The sequence below is a fragment of the Lynx rufus genome, unplaced genomic scaffold, assembly GCF_022079265.1.
Source record: "Lynx rufus isolate CCGP_SWC_20201006 ecotype Redwood Valley unplaced genomic scaffold, mLynRuf1.p SCAF_16, whole genome shotgun sequence".
Lineage (NCBI taxonomy): Eukaryota > Metazoa > Chordata > Mammalia > Carnivora > Felidae > Lynx > Lynx rufus.
In genome coordinates this window covers 10,184,695-10,204,347 of record NW_025814830.1, presented here as the reverse complement: position 1 = coordinate 10,204,347, position 19,653 = coordinate 10,184,695, and the positions used below count along the sequence as shown (strand labels likewise).

At 53.7% G+C, this 19,653-nt stretch overlaps 1 protein-coding gene across 1 annotated transcript in view; it reads left to right on the top strand.

Moving 5' to 3' along the window:
- Positions 1-19,653, top strand: part of SPTBN4 (spectrin beta, non-erythrocytic 4) — a 73,009-nt gene that overhangs the window by 10,971 nt on the left and 42,385 nt on the right. The window contains exons 2-13 of the mRNA XM_047079177.1: positions 2,314-2,465; positions 3,761-3,934; positions 7,321-7,412; positions 8,413-8,493; positions 9,640-9,755; positions 11,954-12,066; positions 12,163-12,350; positions 12,425-12,542; positions 12,814-12,972; positions 13,604-13,906; positions 14,907-15,057; positions 18,584-19,541. Coding sequence (XP_046935133.1) covers positions 2,314-2,465; positions 3,761-3,934; positions 7,321-7,412; positions 8,413-8,493; positions 9,640-9,755; positions 11,954-12,066; positions 12,163-12,350; positions 12,425-12,542; positions 12,814-12,972; positions 13,604-13,906; positions 14,907-15,057; positions 18,584-19,541 — 2,605 coding nt within the window. The remainder of the gene's footprint in view (positions 1-2,313; positions 2,466-3,760; positions 3,935-7,320; positions 7,413-8,412; positions 8,494-9,639; positions 9,756-11,953; positions 12,067-12,162; positions 12,351-12,424; positions 12,543-12,813; positions 12,973-13,603; positions 13,907-14,906; positions 15,058-18,583; positions 19,542-19,653) is intronic.

Here is a 19,653-nt window from a genome sequence, read left to right as displayed (position 1 = left end):
GAGCGGGGGAGGTGGGGAGAGGGGCAGGGGGAGAGAGAGAGAGAGAGAGAGAGAGAGAGAGAGAGAGAATCTTAAGCAGGTTGCACACTCAGTGAGGAGCCCAACACGGGGATCGATCCCATGACCCTAGGGTCACGACCTGGGCTGAAATCAAGAGTTGGTCGCCCAACAGACTGAGCCACCCGGGCACCGCCTGTTTTGATAACACTTTAAATTATGAAATAATTATAGATTTACACGAAGTTGCAAAGAAACTACAGATGATAAAAAAGACTAACCCAACTGAGACGGGGAAGGGATTTGCATAGATGTTTCTCCAAAGAAGATACACACGTGGGCAATGAACACATGAAAAGATGCTCAACATCATTAGTCATCAGGGAAATGCAAATCAAAAGCACAGTGAGAGACCATTTTATACCACTAGAATGGCCGTGATCAAATGGAAAATAACAAGTGGTGGTGAGGATGTGGGGACACCGGAACCCTCGTACATTGCCGGTGGGAATGTAAAATGGCACAGCCACTTGAGAAAACAGTCTGGCAGTTCCTCAAAAGGTTAAATGTAAGGACACCTGGGTGGCTCAGTCGGCTGAACATCTGACTCTTGATTTCGGCTCAGGTCATGCATGATCTCACGGTCTGTGGGTTGAGGCTCACGTCGGGCTCTGCTCTGACAGCTTGGAGCCTGCTTAGGATTCTCTCTCTCCCTCTCTCTCTGCCCTTCTCCTGCTCAGGCTTGCTCGCTGTCTCTCTCTCTCTCTCTCTCTCTCTCTCAAAAATAAATAAACTTAAAAAAAAGTTTTAAATGTAGAGTTACCATAGGACCCAACCATTTCACTCCTGCGTATATACTCAAGATAACTGAAAACATGTGTCCACACAAGGACTTGTATGTACTTGAATGTTCATAGTCGCGTTATTCATAATAGCCACAAAGTGGAAACAACCCCAATGTCCATCCGTTGATGAGTAGAGGAGTAAAATGCAGGAGAGCCACAGAATGGAATATTATTTAGCCATAAAGAAGAAATAAAGTACTGATATATGTGATGGCATGGATGTACCTTGAAAACATGATGCTAAGTGAAAGAAGCCAGACACCCGAAAGGTCATATATTGTATGATTCTATTTATATGAGATGTCCAGCATAGGTAAATCCGGAGAGACAGAAAAGAGATTCCTAGTGTCCCAGGGCTGGGAGAAGGGGGAATGGGGAGTGACTGCTAAAGGGCGCAAGGTTTTTCCTTGGAGGGATGAAAATGTTCTGATATCAGATGGTGGTGTGGGTTGCACAACCCTGTGACTATACTAAAAGTCACCGAAGTTACGCTTTGAAAGGGTGAATTTGATAGTAGGTGAATTATAGCTCATTCTAAGCTGTTACTAAAAAAAATAAAATGAAATAAAAGCGTTGTAGGAGAGAGTTAGCAATGCCTTTGTAAGTAAGTGCAGCAGTAGTTGCCCACATTGTTCTGACACCTCGCCCCCACCCTGCACCCCTCCCCCCTCCCCCCTGCACCCTCCCTCCGATGGCAGGCACGTGGGCACTCTGCTCCCTAGGGATGTGGGAAATGCAGGTTGTAGCTGGCCCTTCGGCTACCGCTTGAGGGTGTCTGTGACTCAGTTCTTTTCCTCAGGGGCATTCATTCTAGCATATTCCTTCCCCTTCACCCCCCACAACCCGTCACACCCAAGTCTTATTATTATTATTATTATTTTTCATCTGTAACTATCCCTGGTGTGTCCCCTTCTCCCATTCCCAGCTTCTGCCCTGGTGCGGCTGGTCCGCTCTTTCCAGAGTCGCTTCCCAGTCTCCCTGCCCTGGGCTGTCATTCTTGCCCTCTCTGACCCACCCTCTCCACAGCAGCCAAGAGGTCTTCCTGAAACACAGCTCTCATTCCCTCCCGCCCTCTCCTTAACCTTCTCTAGCTCCCTAGTGTATTATCTGTGCCCCACTAAACTGAGATCTGGGAGGGAAGGCCTCTGTCTGTACTCAGAGCCAAGAAGAGTGCGGAGGCACATAGTAGATGCCCCAGTATGTACGGAGCGAATGAATAGGGCCGGCTGGGGTGGGAATGAGGGAAGGCTTCTTGTGGAAGCGATGTCTCAGGAAAGCTTTAAAGGACGCGTCTCCAGGCGGGCAGCGAAGGGTGGGCCGGGCGTCCCAGGTTGGAGGAGCCGCTTGTGCGAAGCCCTGATTGTTGCAGAGCTGGGCCGAAACAGGGTTTGGCCCGGAGTGAGGGGCTGCGGAGAAGCTGCAAGGGGAGAGGTGCTGGGGGCGCGGGGGCTCATCAGAGCCTGTCCTTCAGATGAGCGCGAGGCCGTGCAGAAGAAGACCTTCACCAAGTGGGTGAACTCGCATCTCGCCCGCGTCGGCTGCCACATCGGGGACCTGTATGCCGACCTCCGGGACGGCTTTGTGCTCACGCGGCTCCTGGAAGTGCTGTCCGGGGAGCAGCTGGTGAGGGGGCCTGCGGGCCTGGGGGAAGGGGGCGGCCCCGGGATTCCGGGCTGGGCTACAACAGGGCCTGGCTAACCGACGTGTGGTGTGTCCTGGAAGAGCCCGATGGGTGAGCGGCCTCTTTGCTCAGGTGGGTGGGGCTATGGCCGGAAGTGGGGGTTGGGCGTGAGCAGCGTGGGGGCGTGGCTGGGAAACGAACCTGGGTTCTGCGGTGAAGGCCGGGGATCCAGCGGACTCTGGGCTTGTGGTGGGGAGAAGCTCCGTGGGAAGGGGTGGGGCAATTGGAGAAGGGAGGGGCTTTATTAGAAGCGACTGGCCTGGGGGTAGTGCGGTAGCAAGAGGCTTGGCCGTAAAATTGGGGCAGGACCCTGTTGCGGGGTCTGTGGATGAAGGTGCAGCTGTCATCGGAAGGGGAGGCTTAGGTCGTGGAAATCTGGGTAACCAGACAGAACTCTGGAATGGGTCTGGCTTGTTTTTATATGAGTTGCTGTTGTATTTTTTTTTTTTAAGTTTATTTATTTTTGAGACACAGAGAGAGAGCATGAGCAGGGGAGAGGCAGAGAGAGAAAGGGAGAGAGGGCGAATCCCAAGCAGGCTCTGCACTGTCAGAGCAGAGCCCGATGCGGGGCTTGAACCCACGAAGAACGAGATCATGACCTGAGCGGAAACCAGGAGTCCCACGCTTAACCCACTGAGCCACCCTGGCGCCCCGTGTTGCAATTGTGTATCTGGGCTTGGATGAGGCTTCACCACAAAGGGTGGGATTCTGAGGAGCTATAGGTTCATTAAAGGACCAGAGCCTGGAGCTCTGAAGTCCTGCGGGGCATGGCTATAGAACAGAAACATTGGAAGTAATAGTGCAGCAAACCCGCGGAGACCTAGGGGAATGGGCGTGGCTCTAGGCCGAAGCCTGAAAGGGAGGCAGTGAGGGGCGTGGCCAGGGGCCAAACCTGGGGGGCCTGGAACAGAGGTCAAAGGCAGGGGACAGGAGTGTGGTTACCGGTAGGTTGCTGAGGCTTCTGGATAAAAGGTGGCCATCAGGTTGGATGTGGAACTTCAGTAGAAAGAAAGGGTGGGGACAGGAACTAGAATAATCCAGGAAGGGAACAGGCTCTTGAAAGGGTCTGGCTGGAAGGGGCAAAGACGTCCTTGGTCTTTGAGAAGACTGAAAGGGCGTGGCCTGGGTTTGGACATCCAGGGGGCGTGGCCATGGGGGGCCGACCTCGTTGGTAGCAGGCCGAGGGCACAGGGCCCTTGGCCAGGCCCTCCACCTCCCAACGCCCCTGCCACTCTAGCCAAGACCCACGCGAGGTCGCATGAGGATCCACTCGCTGGAAAACGTGGACAAGGCGCTGCAGTTCCTGAAGGAGCAGCGCGTGCACCTGGAAAACGTGGGCTCGCATGACATTGTGGACGGGAACCACCGGCTGACCCTGGGGCTAGTCTGGACCATCATCCTGCGCTTCCAGGTGATCCCCAAGTGACCCCTGCCCAGCCCACCCTCCCAAGGTGTGGCCTTAGGAGGGCTTCCGCCACCCAGTCATCTGCTTATTCATTCATTCATTCATTCATTCATTCATTCCAAAAATTTTCCTACTATGATCCAGGAACCCTATTCCAAGTGGTGGGGATGAAAATAATGATAAAAGTAATAATCATGATCACCACCACCACTGTGATCATTTATATATTTTTCACCCTGTTCCAGGCACTGTTCTAAGCACTTGGCATTTAATACACACAACCCCATAAGGTAGATACTGTTTATTATATTTTACCAGGAAGGCAACTGAAGCCCAGAGAGGGGAAGTAATATGCTCAAGGTCACACAGCTGGATAGTAGAGCTGGAATTCAAATCCAGTCAATTTTGTTTCAGTTCAGAAACAAAATCGACACATTTTCTGCCTTAATGGAGCTTACATTGTCGTGAGGGAGACAGACAATAAACAAACCCGTAAATACATAGACAAGAGATGTATGAGAAGTGGATAACTCTAGGTAAGAGCTATGCAGAAAAGAATAGGTTATTTTTAATATATTTTTTAAGTTTATTTTTGAGAGAGCGAGTGAGGAGGGGCAGAGAGAGGGAGAGAGAGAATCCCAAGCAGGCTCTGCAATGTCAGTGAGGAACCTGATTTGGGGCTGGAGCTCACAAACCTGAGATAATGACCCGAGCCGAAATCAAGAGTCAGAACCTCAATGGATTGAGCCAGCCAGGCGCCCAAGAATAGATTATGATAAGGCAGTAAAAAGAATGCAAAATATCAGGTTGACAGTGTTGAGATTTTAGACTTGGTGGTCAGAGAAGGACTCTCTGAGAAGCTGATGGCTGCATGACATAAGATGAAGGGAGAAAGCATTCCCAACAGGAGGCATAGCCAGGATGCAAAGGCCCTGAGGGAGGTGGGAAGGAGCTGAAATGTTGGAGGTCCAGAAAAACCAGTATGTCTAGAGAATAGGAGACAAGGGGGAGCCAGGGAGGAGATGAGGTCAGAGGAGTTGACAGGGCCTAGGTGATCTGTGATTAGCAGTTTTGATTTTATTCTGTTTGAGATGGGGAGAAATTAGAGATTTTTATCAAAAGGATAGACATCATCAGATTTATTTATTTATTTATTTTAAGTGTTTATTTAGTTTTGAGAGAGAGAGAGAGAGAGCATGAACAGGGGAGGGGTAGAGAGAGAGGGAGACACAGAATCCAAAGCAGCTCCAGGCTCTGAGCTGTCAGCACAGAGCCCGGGGCTGGAACCCACAAACTATGAGATCACGACCTGAGCCAGAGCTGGTCTCTTAACTGACTGAGCCACCCAGGCACCCCAACATCATCAGATTTAGACAGATCCCTCTGCTTTGGGGGTGATTGCCAAAATTGGGGGCTGGAAGCCCAGGGAAGAGACTGGAGCTGGACCAGGGTGGGGCCAGAGGGAAGTGCAGAGGGAGGCAGATAGGAAAGATGCCCTGTAATGGGAATGGGCAGGGGAAGGGGAGAGAGGGAGGCGTCCAGGCCAACATTCAAGGCTCAGGACCAGGGGGATAAAGTGGGGTCACCCAGGGACAGATTTGAAGGAGGAGCAGATTTGAGGGACAGTGTGGGATGTGATGGTGATGAGGAATCTGATATCTAAAACATCAGGGGGAGCATTTAGGAGTCCACCGGATCATGGGAATAGAGCTCAAGGAAGGGGTGGGGGCTGGAGACAGATATGGGCGTTGCCAGTACAAAATCAAGGAATGAGACTGGGGGGCGGGGGGCGGGATCCCTGCTGGCAGCTGGAGCCGTGCACTAGGGGCTGGCACCTCTTTGGAACCTAGTTTTCTCCCTCGGAACCCAAATGCCAAACTCAGCTCTTGAGTCCAGGACCTAAGTCTCCAACACCCATCCGGGGCTCTTGAACCTGCTTTAGATTCTGGGTCACTGAGGACACCATTGAACACCTACTAAGTGTGATACCGCAGAATACAAAACAAACATCCTGTGGTCCCAGAGCTTTAATAAGTTAGTGAGTGCATTAGTCTGTTAGGGCTGCTGTAACAAAATACCACACTCGGAGTGGCTTAAACAACAGAAATTTATTTTCTCAAGTTCTACAAGCTGGAAGTTCAAGATCAAGCTCCTCCTGATCAGTTCCTCCTGAGGCCTCTCTCAGCTTGCAAGTAGCCATCTTCTCTCTGTGTCCGCACATGGCTTTTTCCCTGTGTGCGCACGTCCCTAGGATCTCTTCCTTTTTTTTTTTTTTTTTTTTTTTTATAAGGACACCAATCATTTTGGGGACCTACCCTATGACCTCATTTAAACTTAATTACCTCCTGGGGCGCCTGGGTGGCGCAGTCGGTTAAGCGTCCGACTTCAGCCAGGTCACGATCTCGTGGTCCGTGAGTTCGAACCCCGCGTCGGGCTCTGGGCTGATGGCTCAGAGCCTGGACCCTGTTTCCGATTCTGTGTCTCCCTCTCTCTCTGCCCCTCCCCCGTTCATGCTCTGTCTCTCTCTGTCCCAAAATAAATAAACGTTGACAAAAAAAAAAAAATTTAAACTTAATTACCTCCTTAAAGGCCCGATCTCCAAATACAGTCACAGTTGGGGATTAGAGCTTCAACTTATGAATTTTGGGGGAGACACAGTTCAGTCCACAATGGGGAGACAGTACACCAGATGAATAAATAACAGGTATGGTAGAAAAGGAGGATGTGAAATTTGAGTACACATACTGTGATTTAAAATCAAGTGGTTGGTGAAGGCCTCACAGAGGTGATATGTGAGAAAAGACCTGAAACTGGGGTGGAACCATGTGGGCCCCTGAGGGAAGGAACAAGCAGTGCAAAGGCCCTGAGGTGGGAAGGCGCTGGTGATTTAGTGAAGAGGATAGCAGGTCTCTGGAGCAGAGTGGGCTGCTGAAGAGGAGGTCAGAGGCATGACGAGGGGAAATTTACTTTTACCGTGAATGAGACGGACCCACGGAAAGTCCAGAGGATGGGAAACATGTGATCTGATCTGGGTGCTCACAGGGTCCCTCTCTGCCATGAGGAGAACAGACTGTGGGGTCAGGAGCAGGGAGGCCAGCCTGGAGGTGACTGCACTAGCCCAGGGGGAAATGATGGTGGCTTGGATCAGAGAAGTGGCCCAGACGCCAAAGTATGGAGGCTTCCCTGGAAAATGAGACCCTAGTCTGCAGCCTCCTCCTCCCCCAGTTGTGGATGTCCCGGTCCACTCCAGATCCCACCCTCACGCTCCTGAACCCCCAACCCCAGCCCGAAGCCGCCCCTCCCATCCCCTTTGTCCCTGGTAGCGGAGCGCACCGGCAGGTCCCAGGCACAAGCCCTCTGGGTCCCAGCAGCCATGTTTTATATCCTCACAGATTCAAGTAATCAAAATTGAGACTGAGGACAACAGAGAGACACGCTCCGCCAAGGATGCGCTGCTCCTGTGGTGTCAGATGAAGACAGCTGGGTAAGTGCACCCCCAACCCTGCGCCCCCACTGGGCGGGTGGGGCCCTAGCCTGATCTTGAGGGTCCCTTCTGGGACAAGAGTGCAAGGGACCGCCCAAGTCCTCCGTGTCAGAATGTTACATTTGAAGTTAACGAACTGGTAAATAAAATACGTCCACTCTTCTGACCTTGACAAATAAACCCGTGTAAGAATCTGGAAGGCCTGGTTCAAATTTAGAACTTGGGCTCCTCAGAAAACAGTGCTGGTTAGTGGTGGACCGTCCCCAGCCTGCTTGGTCTCCTGTATCTCATCCTGTACCTCGAGAGGCCTTGGGGGCACCTGTGTGAACACCCCAGCCCTAGTCCTGAGTCCTGGCCACCTCCACCCCGAAAGCAGCCTAGGACGGTCTATACCGGGGCTCTGGCAGCTCCCGTGAGAAGTTCAGGCTCCTGGGTCCCTTTGGTGGGGCTGAGAAGGGGGCCACTCAGGCTCTGCTGGGAAGTCTCCTGGTCCCCCAACTCTCTGCCCTGCGGGAGGGGCATGGCCTGAAACTCAGGTGCCCTCTGCCCCTGGGAGGAAGCGGAGAGCAGGTATGGATGGAGACTGGGCTTTCTCTGATGCTCAGCCTTCTGGGGCTGGCCGGCTGTCTCGCAACACTCTCTCTTTCCATGTGTCTGTCTTTACCTCTATGCCTGCTTTTCCTTGTTTCTGTCTCTCCCTCCCCCTTCTCTCTCCCTTCTTGTCTCCTCCCCTTCCTCCTTTCTTTCTCCATCTCTGTCTGTATCTTGCTTTCTCTCCGTCTCTCTTTTTCCGTCTCCTTGCCCCTTTCTTTCTTTCTTTCTTTCTTTCTTTCTTTCTTTCTTTCTTTCTTTCTTTCTTTCTTTCTTTCTATCATATCATCTATCTACCCCCCCACCATCCATCTATGTCTCTCTCTCTCTCCCTTCTTCTCTCCTTCCCTCCCTCTTCCCTCCTGACTGTCTCCACTTCTGCCTCTGTCTCTCCCTTCCACACTGCCAGTTACCCTGAGGTAAACATCCAGAATTTCACCACCAGCTGGCGGGATGGCTTGGCCTTCAACGCGCTCATTCACCGGCACAGGTACCACATGGCCTGGGGCAGCCTGGCCCTGCCCTTCCCCCTCCCCCATGTCCCTTGGGTACACACCTGTACACATATGCATGTAGATGGCACACAGAGACGCAAGGACCCATCCCTTCACACTTACACGAGGCACACACCTGCACAGAACCCTGTCCGGGCCCCATAGTCTGTGTACACGTGGAAACACACGTCCCTCGTGCAGCTGCGTAGACACACGCATACTCATGCACATACACAGCCTGTGCCTGATTCTTTGATGCCTCCAGGGTGGAGAGCTCACCCCCCATGGATGGTCTTCTCTGGTGTGTGCATGGTGGTCCTTCCTCAAGGCAAGCCGCAGAGCCCCCCTTCCGGCTCCCTGTGTACCCACATTTCACACCCCAGGGCCTGGCGCTGAATTGGCTGAAAGGTGGGCATCCAGACAAGTTGAACCCACATCGTGACTGTCCATATGACAGATGAGGGAAACTGAGGCCCGGAGCCTGGGAGGGACTTGCTCTGGTGTGGTCAGAGTGGAACCCAGCCTTTTCTGCTGTGGACACATGTTCGTTCACAAGCCCTGCCTGTCACATACACACCCATACACTTAGGGACACCCGTCCCCCCCCACACAGTGAGAAACCCACCAGCTGTACCCATGTCATACTAACAACGGTAACATTTACTAAGTGCTTTCTGTATACCCGGCATTGTTCTAAGAGCTTTCCAATAAGTCATTTAATAGTCAGTGAGCCTGTGAGGCAGATGCTATTATCATCCCCATTTTACAGATGAAAAAATCGAGGCACAGAGAGACAAAATAGCTTACCCAGAGTGACAGCCAGCCAGGAAATGGCCGAGCTGCGGTTTGAGCTGCGTGGGCTGGCTGTAGACCTCACACTTCTAACTGCTACGTAATACTGTTTAGCAAAGCACCCAAGTAGATGTGTGCATTGCCAAGTCGGTCCCACTCATTCGCACGCAGTACTCACAGCCACAGATAAGTGCACAGACGTGCGCCAGCATACACAGCTTTCCCCTCGGGAGGCGGTGCCCCTCCTGCCCCTGGCTTTGGGTGGGGCTCAGGCCGGGAGGTCTTTCTGCCTGCTCACCCCCTGGCTCTGGAGCCTGCCTGCTGCCTGCCCGCTCTGTGCCCCTGCCCAGGCCCGATCTCGTGGACTTCAGCAAACTCACCAAGTCCAATGCCAACTACAACCTGCAGAGAGCCTTCCGCACGGCAGAGCAGCACCTGGGGCTGACACGTCTGCTGGACCCTGAGGGTGAGCCCCCCACAACCCCAGCGGGACTTCCTCCTGGGGGGACCCCTGACCCCAATGCCAGCCCAGACTCCTCTCCATCCTGCTGCAACACCGTCCCAAACCCGAGTCCTTCTAAGTCCCGGCTCCCACCCAGCCCCTCCCCTTCTTCACCTCTAATCCCCTTTGCCCCCATCTTCCAGTCCCTTCCTTTCGCATCTCTGTCTCCAGCCCCAGACTCATCTCCATTCCTGCCTCCAACTTGACCCCATCCCCTTCCCAACCCCAAGCCCAGTCAGCTCCCCCAAGCCCAACCCCCTCTCCCTCCCTAACTCCGGTCCCAGCTCCAGAGCCAACCCCACCCCCAACATTATCCCCTGACTTCAGCCTCATTCCTAATCCCAGACCATGCCAACACCGACGCACCAATCTCTAGAATAACAGCTGTTCCCTCTCTCTGAGAGTCTGCTCTGTGCCAAGCACATGGCTGGGAATTTTAGCAAAACTTCCCGCTTTTATCCTCACACTGACCTGGATGGATAGAACTTATCCATCCTGTTTTAATTTTTTTAATATGTATTTATTTTTGAGAGAGACCGAGCACGAGTGGGGGTGGGGCCGAGAGAGAGGGAGACACAGAGCCTGACGAGGGGCTCAAACCCACAAACCGCAAGATCATGACCTGAGCTGAAGTCGGACGCTTAACCGACTGAGCCACCCAGATGCCCCCTTATCCGTCCTGTTTTAAAGTGATAGGAATGAAGTCTCAGAGATGTGAAGTCACTTGCCCAGTGTCACACTGAAAACCAGTACGTGGGACTTCTTGGGGGGGGGGGAGGGGCAGAGAGAGAGAATCCTAAGCAGGCTCCATGCTGTCAGCGCAGAACCCGACGCAGGGCTTGAACCCACGAACTGTGAGATCGTGACCTGAGCTGAAACCAAGGGTCTGACGCTTAACCGACTGAGCTACCCAGGCGCCCCTACATGGGACTTCTGGTACCTATATTCTGTGTCTGGCACATGGTAGGTGTTTAGTGGATATCTGTTCCACCAACCATGAGTTGGTGGAGTAAGATCTAAGTGTAATATTGTGCATTCAGTGGGCACATCAAAACGATAATTGGAATTTACTGAGTTTCTCCTCTGTGCCAGACTATTCTTTCTAAAACTTACAGTGCTCCTTTTTGGCAGGCACTGTGCTAATCCTCAGTCTTGCAATGGGGGAAACTGAGGCGAAGAGAAGTTAGGTCTGTTTCCTAAGGACATGCAGTGAGTAAGTGGTTGAACAGGGATTTAAGCACACGTTTCCTCCAAAGCCCACACCCTTGACCTCTGCCCTCATAAATAAATACATACATAAAATAAATTTACTTACAAAATAAATAAATAAATACACTTCATAAATATTTATTGAGCTCCTACTGTGCGCTGGGCATGACCAGAACAATGGGAAAAAAGGCATAGCCTTTGTCATCATGGAACTCAAACTCAAGATAAGGACATGATTGCATAAATGAATATTTAATTGCAGATGATAAGTTCCAGGAGGCAATGATAAGATGCCATGAGGAAGAGTAACAGGGGTGACCGACTCTACACAGGGCGAACAGGGAGGCTTATCTGAGGAAGTATAAGCTGAGTGGAGCCCTGAAGGATGAGTGGGAGGTAGGCATACAGAAGAGGGAACATTGTTCTACCTAGCAAAAACAGCATGTGCAAAGGCCCTGAGGTGGAAGGTAGAATGGTGTGTTCAAGGAGTAATTATGGGGGCGCCTGGGTGGCGCAGTCGGTTAAGCGTCCGACTTCAGCCAGGTCACGATCTCGCGGTCCGTGAGTTCGAGCCCCGCGTCGGGCTCTGGGCTGATGGCTCGGAGCCTGGAGCCTGTTTCTGATTCTGTGTCTCCTTCTCTCTCTGCCCCTCCCCCGTTCATGCTCTGTCTCTCTCTGTCCCAAAAATAAATAAACGTTGAAAAAAAAAATTTTTTTAAATAAAAATAAAAAAAAAATAATAAAAAAAAAAGAAGTAATTATGGATAATTTCTCTGGTGGTTTGTAGGTGTCAGGTACTGTTTAATCTCATGAGGTAGATCCCCATTTGGCAGATGCCAGAATTGAGGCGCAGAGGCTACTTGTCTTGCCCAAGGCCACACAGCTAGTAAGAGTGGGCTCTCCCTCCCTCCACCCTCACTGTCCTGCTCTCCCCTACTCTCCTTTACTCCCAGATGTGAACATGGAGGCTCCAGATGAGAAGTCCATCATCACCTACGTGGTCTCTTTCTACCACTATTTCTCCAAGATGAAGGCTCTGGCCGTGGAGGGGAAGCGGATCGGGAAGGTTTGGGGATCCAAGGGATGGAGTGGGTGGGAGCTTGGGAACCACCTGGGGGCACATCCGGGACGAGTCTGACCCCACCTTCCTTTGCTGGGTCAGGTCCTGGACCAGGTGTTGGAGGTGGGGAAGATCATCGAGCGCTATGAGGAGCTGGCGGCCGAGCTCCTGGCCTGGATCCATCGCACCGTGGGCCTCATCAGCAATCAGAAGTTTGCCAACTCTTTGAGTGGGGTGCAACAGCAGCTTCAGGCTTTCACGGCCTATTGCACACTGGAGAAGCCAGTCAAGTGAGGCCCAGCTCAGGAGGGAGGGCGGCAAGTGGAGGTCTGGAGGTGGGGGTCCTGAGCCCGAGCCCCTTCAGGTTTCAGGAGAAGGGGAACCTGGAGGTGCTGCTCTTCAGCATCCAGAGCAAACTGCGTGCCTGTAATCGTCGCCTCTTTGTGCCTCGGGAGGGCTGTGGCATCTGGGATATCGACAAGGTGAGGTCGAGCATGTGGAGGAGCGGCAGGGTTACTCCGTGGCGTCGTATAGGTTGTGCACTGCTCAAGGGAGCCATTTACACTGTAGACATCCTGGACTGGATATTCATTCTGACGGTTTTCCAGCAGGAAAGTGTCACGAAGGAGCAATATCTTTTTACAGTTTACATAAAGGTGTATAAATGCTAGGAGCCACCTCAGACAGAGAAGCCAGGGCCATTGAATTGTGGGGCGTTGTTGGGGTCTGACTGGCCTCCTCCCATCTCTCCAGGCATGGGGCCAGCTGGAGAAGGCAGAGCACGAACGGGAGGCCGCCCTGCGAGCTGAGCTGATCCGGCAGGAGAAGCTGGAACTTTTGGCCCAGAGGTTCGACCACAAGGTGGCCATGAGGGAGAGCTGGCTGAATGAGAACCAGCGCCTGGTCTCCCAGGTACAGGGTGCAGGACTTGGCTCTGGGTGAAAGGTGGGGGTGGGGGCAGGGAGGCATGCTGGGCTGGTGGCCCTGGGACCAGAGAGGGAGACTCAGTCTCCTGAGTGACAGAGAAGTGTTGGATTAATCTCCTAGGTGGCAAATGAGGGTGGGAAGGGAGAACTGGTCTCCTAAGTGAGCGGTGGGGGAGGGGGGCGGGCCTGATCTCCAAGGTAACAGGAGAGTGAGGTTGGTCTCCCTGGGGAACTAGAGGACAAAATTAGGCTCATCAGAAATAGGGAGAGTATTTAATTAGACTCTTAAATGACAAAGGAGGTTGTAGCTGGTGTCCGGGGTAACTCAGGAGGATAGAATTGGTCTCCTAAGTAAGAGGGTAGGGTAGGCCTGGTCCCCCGTCTCCAGGGCAATGGGAGGATGGTGACTGTTTCCTGGGTGACAAGTTTAAGGCTAGATATGTAATGGAGCCGTGTGGAGCCGGTCTCCAGGGTAACAGAAGAAAGCGGGGCTGGTCTCCGGGGCAACAGGAAGGTGGGGCTGGTCTCCAGGGTTACTGGGGATGGCGGAGCAGGGTCAAGGTAACAGGTGGATAGCAAAGGAAACAGGTGAGCATCGGTGGCCTGCCCTGCCCCAGGACAACTTCGGGTACGAGCTGCCGGCGGTGGAGGCAGCCATGAAGAAACACGAGGCCATCGAGGCGGACATTGCAGCCTATGAAGAGCGGGTGCAGGGCGTGGCCGAGCTGGCCCAGGCCCTGGCGGCAGAAGGTTACTACGACGCCCGGCGCGTGGCGGCCCAGCGTGACAGCGTCCTGCGCCAGTGGGCCCTGCTGACCGGGCTGGTAGGTGCCCGGCGGACGCGGCTCGAGCAGAACCTGGCCCTGCAGAAGATCTTCCAGGAGATGGTGTACATGGTGGACTGGATGGAGGAGATGCAGGTGGGGCCGGCCCTGGGGGTCAAGGGTGGGCATGGTGTGCGGGGAGGGCAGGGAGGGCTACAGACACCGAACGGGTTGTCAGGGAGCCGGAGAGGGACGGAGAGAGAGACAGGAAGAGGAGAGAGAGAGAGACGGAGAGAGAGACAGGAAGAGGAAGAGAACGAGAGACAAAGAGAAAGAGACAGAGAGACGCCGAGAGAGGCAGAAAAAGGAAGATCAAGGAAGAGACAGAGGAGGGGCGCCTGAGTGGCTTGGTCGGTTGGGCGTCTGGCCGCGGCTCAGGTCGTGATCTCGCGCTCCGTGGGTTCGAGCCCTGCGTCGGGCCCTGCACTGAGCCTGGAGCCCGCTTCAGATTCTGTGTCCCTCTCTCTCTGCCCCTCCGCTGCTTGCACTCTGTCTCTCTCTCAAAAATAAAATTTAAAAAACATGTAAAAAAAAAAAAAGAGAGAAGAAAGAAAAAAAGAAGCCACAGAGATAACAGAGCCAGAGGGAGCTAGGGACAGATAGAGACAGAGAGACTAAGCCAGAGGAAGATGGTGACAGTTTGAGAGAGAGAAGGGGAAATCAGAGAGAGATCAAACTTGAGAAGCAGGCACAAGGGTGGCAATAGAAATCTAAGCGGCCACAGAGAGACACATAAGAGAAGGAATCCTTTTGGGAAAGAGAGAGACAGGCTGGAGATACAGGTGCAGGGAGAGATGGAGATAAGAAGGAAGGAAGCAGAGAGAGATGGAAACAGGAAAGACAGAGGCAGAGAGAGAGATGGAGGCAGAGAGCAGAGGGAGGGTGGCGCCCGTGACAGAGACAGAGCGCAGGAATGTGGGGACAGACACAGGGAGTCAGGGAGAGCCAGCGCGAGATGTTGACGGAGACAAGATTGAGATAGAGATCCGAGTTCAAGGGATGGGGTGGAGGAGCACAAGAGTGGGCCTGACAATGTGGGGTGGGGCCTGCCTGAGGCCAATGCCTAAAAGGTGCTCAGGGCTGCCCCGTCTTCTAGGCTCAGCTGCTGTCCCGGGAATGTGGGCAGCACCTGGTGGAGGCGGAGGACCTGTTGCAGAAGCATGGACTGCTGGAGGGGGACATCGCGGCCCAGAGTGAGCGAGTGGAGGCGCTCAACGCTGCTGCCCTGCGTTTCTCTCAGCTGCAGGGTGAGTCTGGGGTCGGGGATTGGGGTGAAGACTTCCAGGGCTGATGCTAACGGAAGCAGAATGACCCCTAAGAGACAGAAGGAAGGAGTGAGCTCCTTGTCTTTGGAGGCATCCAAGGACAAAATAGGATCACCCTCCATCAGGGATTATCATGGGGGAAATTATTGCCTTGGGTGGAGGTTAGACCACATGATTTCTTCCTGCTTTGAGATTCTGCAGTAATAGTTCACATTTATTGAGCACTTGTGGTTTGTTTTTTTTTTTAATGTTTATTTTATTTTTGAGAGAGAGAGAGACAGAGACAGAGCACTAGCAGGAGAGGGATAGAGAGAGAGGGAGACACAGAATCTGAAGCAGGCTCCAGGTTCTGAGCTATCAGCACATAGCCCGACGCGGGGCTCAAACTCACGAACTGGGAGATCATGACCTGAGATGAAGAAAGACGTTTAACAACTGAGCCACCCAGGTGGCCCTATTGAGTACTTGTTTTATGCTAAGCCCCTCACAGCCAAATCTCAGTGAATACCATGAAAAACCGTGTGAGGTAATGTATAGTCAGGGCCTGTTCGGCAGCAAATGATAGAAACTCAACTCAGCTTAAGGAGAAAAGGGGAGTATCTTGGCCAGTGTAACTAAAGTGTCCAGGAAAAGGCAAGGTTGGCTTCAGGTATGGCTGGATCCAGGGATTGTCTGATGATGCTTTTAAGACTCTATCTCTCTGACTGTAGTCTCTATGTTTGTGTCACTAGCGGGCAGTTCCTTCCCTTGTGGTGTAAATCTGGGGTCATTCAGCCCCATGTTTTCATCCTAGCAACTTAGCGGACCCAACAGGAGACAAGCCCCTTTCTCCCAATATTTCTGACAAAAGATTCCAGGAAAGCTTTCTTTAGCCCACTGTGGGTTCCATGCCCTCTGCTTAGCCAAGCATTGTGACCCCAGGCTCTGCACTGAGCTAACTGGCCACATCTATGTGACATGCCCAACCCATGGCCAAGAGTAGGGTTGGCTCTTTCCAAAAACAGGAATGGAGGAAGAAGAGGAGGGTGGAAAGCCATTACCAGCATCGGGGGCATGGATGCTGATAGGAAAAACCAAGACTGGCTCTAATAAAGGTTCTCATTTTACTGATGTCAATACCTTCCAGCCACAGACCGCCAGGAATCCCCCTGTTGTCAAACCAAGCTGGGTCTGTTGGCTTTTTGCACACACGCTGGAGAACCATGGAGCTTCTCAGTAGGAGGGTGTTAGGAAGGGGCTTGTGATAGGATGTAGGCTTGTGTTAGGTGATTTGGGGATGATTTATGCAGTGTCTTTTGCTGCGGATTGGATACTCTCTGGAGGTGGGAGTAATTAGGTGATTGCCCATCTTAATCATTTTTATCCAGGTAGTGGGAGGAACAGGAGCTGGTAGCGGTCATTCAGCTCAGCTGGATGCAGGGGCTGGATGGTGGTTTCTGTGGCTTGCCCAGTGAACCTCTTTTTTGTGTGTGCTCAGACGTGATTATGGAATGGCCTTGTTTCCATCCCATTCCACCATGGTCGCAGAGTGACCTTGTCTGAAGTTGGCGTCCTGAGAAACTGTGTCTCTAGCTGTGAGTGCTGACAAGGCTGCTTTTTTGCTTTCTTGCTGATGAGGAAACTGAGGCCCAGAACCGCAGAGCTCAGAGGGTTTAGGGCTGGCCTGTCTCACTCCTGTGTCTGGAGCCACAGCCCTTTGGAATCCGGAAGCATCAGTAGAAAAGGCAAGGCCTATCTGGCTTGCAAGATGGTGTGTGTGTTGGGGCAGGGGGAGGGGGGCGGTTCTCACCCTCATGGGCTGGGTCAAATGTTGAAGTCTCCTTCCAAGCCCCAGTGGGACATGCCCACCCTGGCTCAGCCCCTTGCCCACATCCAAACCCCAGGACAGGCTCATTGAGACCCTCTCCTTCTTGTGAAGGTTTGTCCCAGGAGGCTCCTTCTGTCTTCTCCTTGTGAGATCTTGGTGCCTGGTGGCGGCCAACGCACCACAAAAACAGCAAAGAGGCTAATGTGTGTTGTCATGGTGACAGGAGGGAGCAATGCCTGATAAGTGGTCCAGAGTGTGGCCTCCTGATCTGCCACTTAGCTGATCCTGGGCAAGTGGCTTCCTTCCCTGAGCCTCAGTTTCTTCATCTGTAAGATGGGGCTCGTAAGGATACTGCCCCACGGTGGCGTTGTGCCAGAGTCAGGTCTGGATACCCGGATGCCTATTGTTGTTGATTATTCAGGTGGATGCCTTGGTATTTGGGTCAATTTCAGTGAATGTCCAGAATTCCAGAAATGGTGTATCCCATCTAGGGCAGTGTCTCTTGCAGTGTTTTGACCCAGTAAGAAATATGTTTACCTCCTGACCCACAGTACACACACACACACACACACACACACACACACACAAATTGTATGAAACAATACTTCCCCTTACCCCGCAAGTTGCATCCTGTGCATCCTGATATTTTCTAGTCATTCTGTTCTATTCCATTAAAGCAACATTGGCAGCCAGCCATTAAGTTAATTTCACAGTTCTCTTGTCACAAACCAGAAGTCTAGGAGGAAGGTGAAGTATTTGAAGAAACATGGGAGTTCAGGTCATCATTGAAGTTAAGAGATAAGGCAACAGAGGATGAGAGAGGGAACCCAGAAAATGGCTTAAGGATAGAGACACATCTGGGTGCCTAGCTGGCTCAGTGGATAGGGCATGCGATTCTTGATCTCAGGGGTGTAAGTTTGAGCCCCAGGTTGGGTGTAGAGATTACTTAAAATAAAATTTAAAAAAATAGTGGGGCGCCTGGGTGGCTCAGTCGGTTAAGCGCCCGACTTTGTTCAGGTCATGATCTCGCAGTTCGTGAGTTTGAGCCCCAAGTCAGGCTCTGTGCTGACAGCTCGGACCCTGGAGTCTGCTTTGGATCTGTGACTCCCTCTCTCTCTCTGCCCCTCCCCTGCTCACTCTCTCTCTCTCTCTCAAAAATAAATGAACATTAAAAAATTTTTTTAATTAAAAAAAAATAGAGACGTTTCATTTGGTCCATTTCTGAAGGAAACACAGTTTACAGATACTAGGATTCTCTGAATGTTAGTTTCTATACATCATTCAGTCAGTAAGTCGCCGTTTTCATTAGGTTACTGCTCTGGGCTCCACCCCGTGCTAGGCAATGGTGAGGACACAGTGTGACGGAGACAGCCCTAGACCCTGCCTTCATGGGCCTCTCAGCCCAGTGGGGGAGACAGAACAGGCAGTGACCTGCCAGAGGGGTCAGGGCAGGCAGGGATGGTGCCCATGGGGCACAGGCAGAGGTGCAGGGCTGGGATAAGAGAAGCCTGGGGGAGCCAGAGAAGGTTCCTGCTCCAGACAGCATGTCAGGGAAGGCTGCCTGGAGGAGGGGACGCACAACCTGGCACCTGATGATGCCTACCTAGCAAAGGACAGACAGGGCAGGTAGCCTGTACCTCCCTTCCTTGGGCGCCCCCTGGCCCGTGCCCAACCCGGGATCCTCCCCTTCTCCTGGCCCAGGCTACCAGCCCTGCGATCCGCAGGTCATCTGCAACCGCGTGAACCACGTGCACGGCTGTCTGGCGGAGCTGCAGGAGCAGGCGGCGCGGCGGCGCGCGGAGCTGGAGGCCTCGCGGAGCCTGTGGGCGCTGCTGCAGGAGCTGGAGGAGGCGGAGAGCTGGGCCCGAGACAAGGAGCGCCTCCTAGAGGCGGCGGGCGGCGGCGGCGGCGGCGGCGCGGCGGGCGCGGCGGGCGCGGGGGGCGCGGCTGGCGGCGCGCACGACCTGTCCAGCACTGCGCGCCTCCTGGCTCAGCACAAGATCCTGCAGGGCGAGCTGGGCGGGCGGCGGGCGCTGCTGCAGCAGGCCCTGCGGCGCGGCGAGGAGCTGGCTGCGGCCGGCGGGGCCGTGGGCGCGGGCGCCGAGACGGTGCACCTGGCGGGCCTGGCGGAGCGCGCGGCGAGCGCGCGGCGGCGCTGGCAGCGGCTGGAAGAGGCGGCGGCGCGGCGCGAGCGGCGGCTGCAGGAGGCGCGGGCGCTGCACCAGTTCGGCGCCGACCTCGACGGGCTCCTCGACTGGCTTCGCGACGCGTACCGCCTAGCAGCCGCGGGCGACTTCGGCCACGACGAGGCGTCCAGCCGCCGCCTGGCCCGCCAGCACCGCGCGCTCACCGGGGAGGTGGAGGCGCATCGCGGGCCCGTGGGCGGCCTGCGGCGTCAGTTGGCGACACTGGGGGGCGCCAGCGGCGCCGGGCCACTGGTGGTGGCCCTGCAGGTGCGCGTGGTGGAGGCGGAGCAGTTGTTCGCCGAGGTGACCGAGGTGGCTGCGCTGCGGCGCCAGTGGCTGCGAGACGCCCTGGCGGTCTACCGCATGTTTGGCGAAGTGCACGCGTGCGAGCTGTGGATCGGTGAGAAGGAGCAATGGCTGCTGGCCATGCGTGTGCCCGATTCGCTCGACGACGTCGAGGTGGTGCAGCACCGGTGAGCGCGCCCTCCTGGGACTTCCAGGTCCCCTTTCTCACGCACACAGCCTCGCCTTCGTGCATCAACAGTTCCCATTTTCTCTCAGCTGCGACCAGGGGTTCCAGTGAAA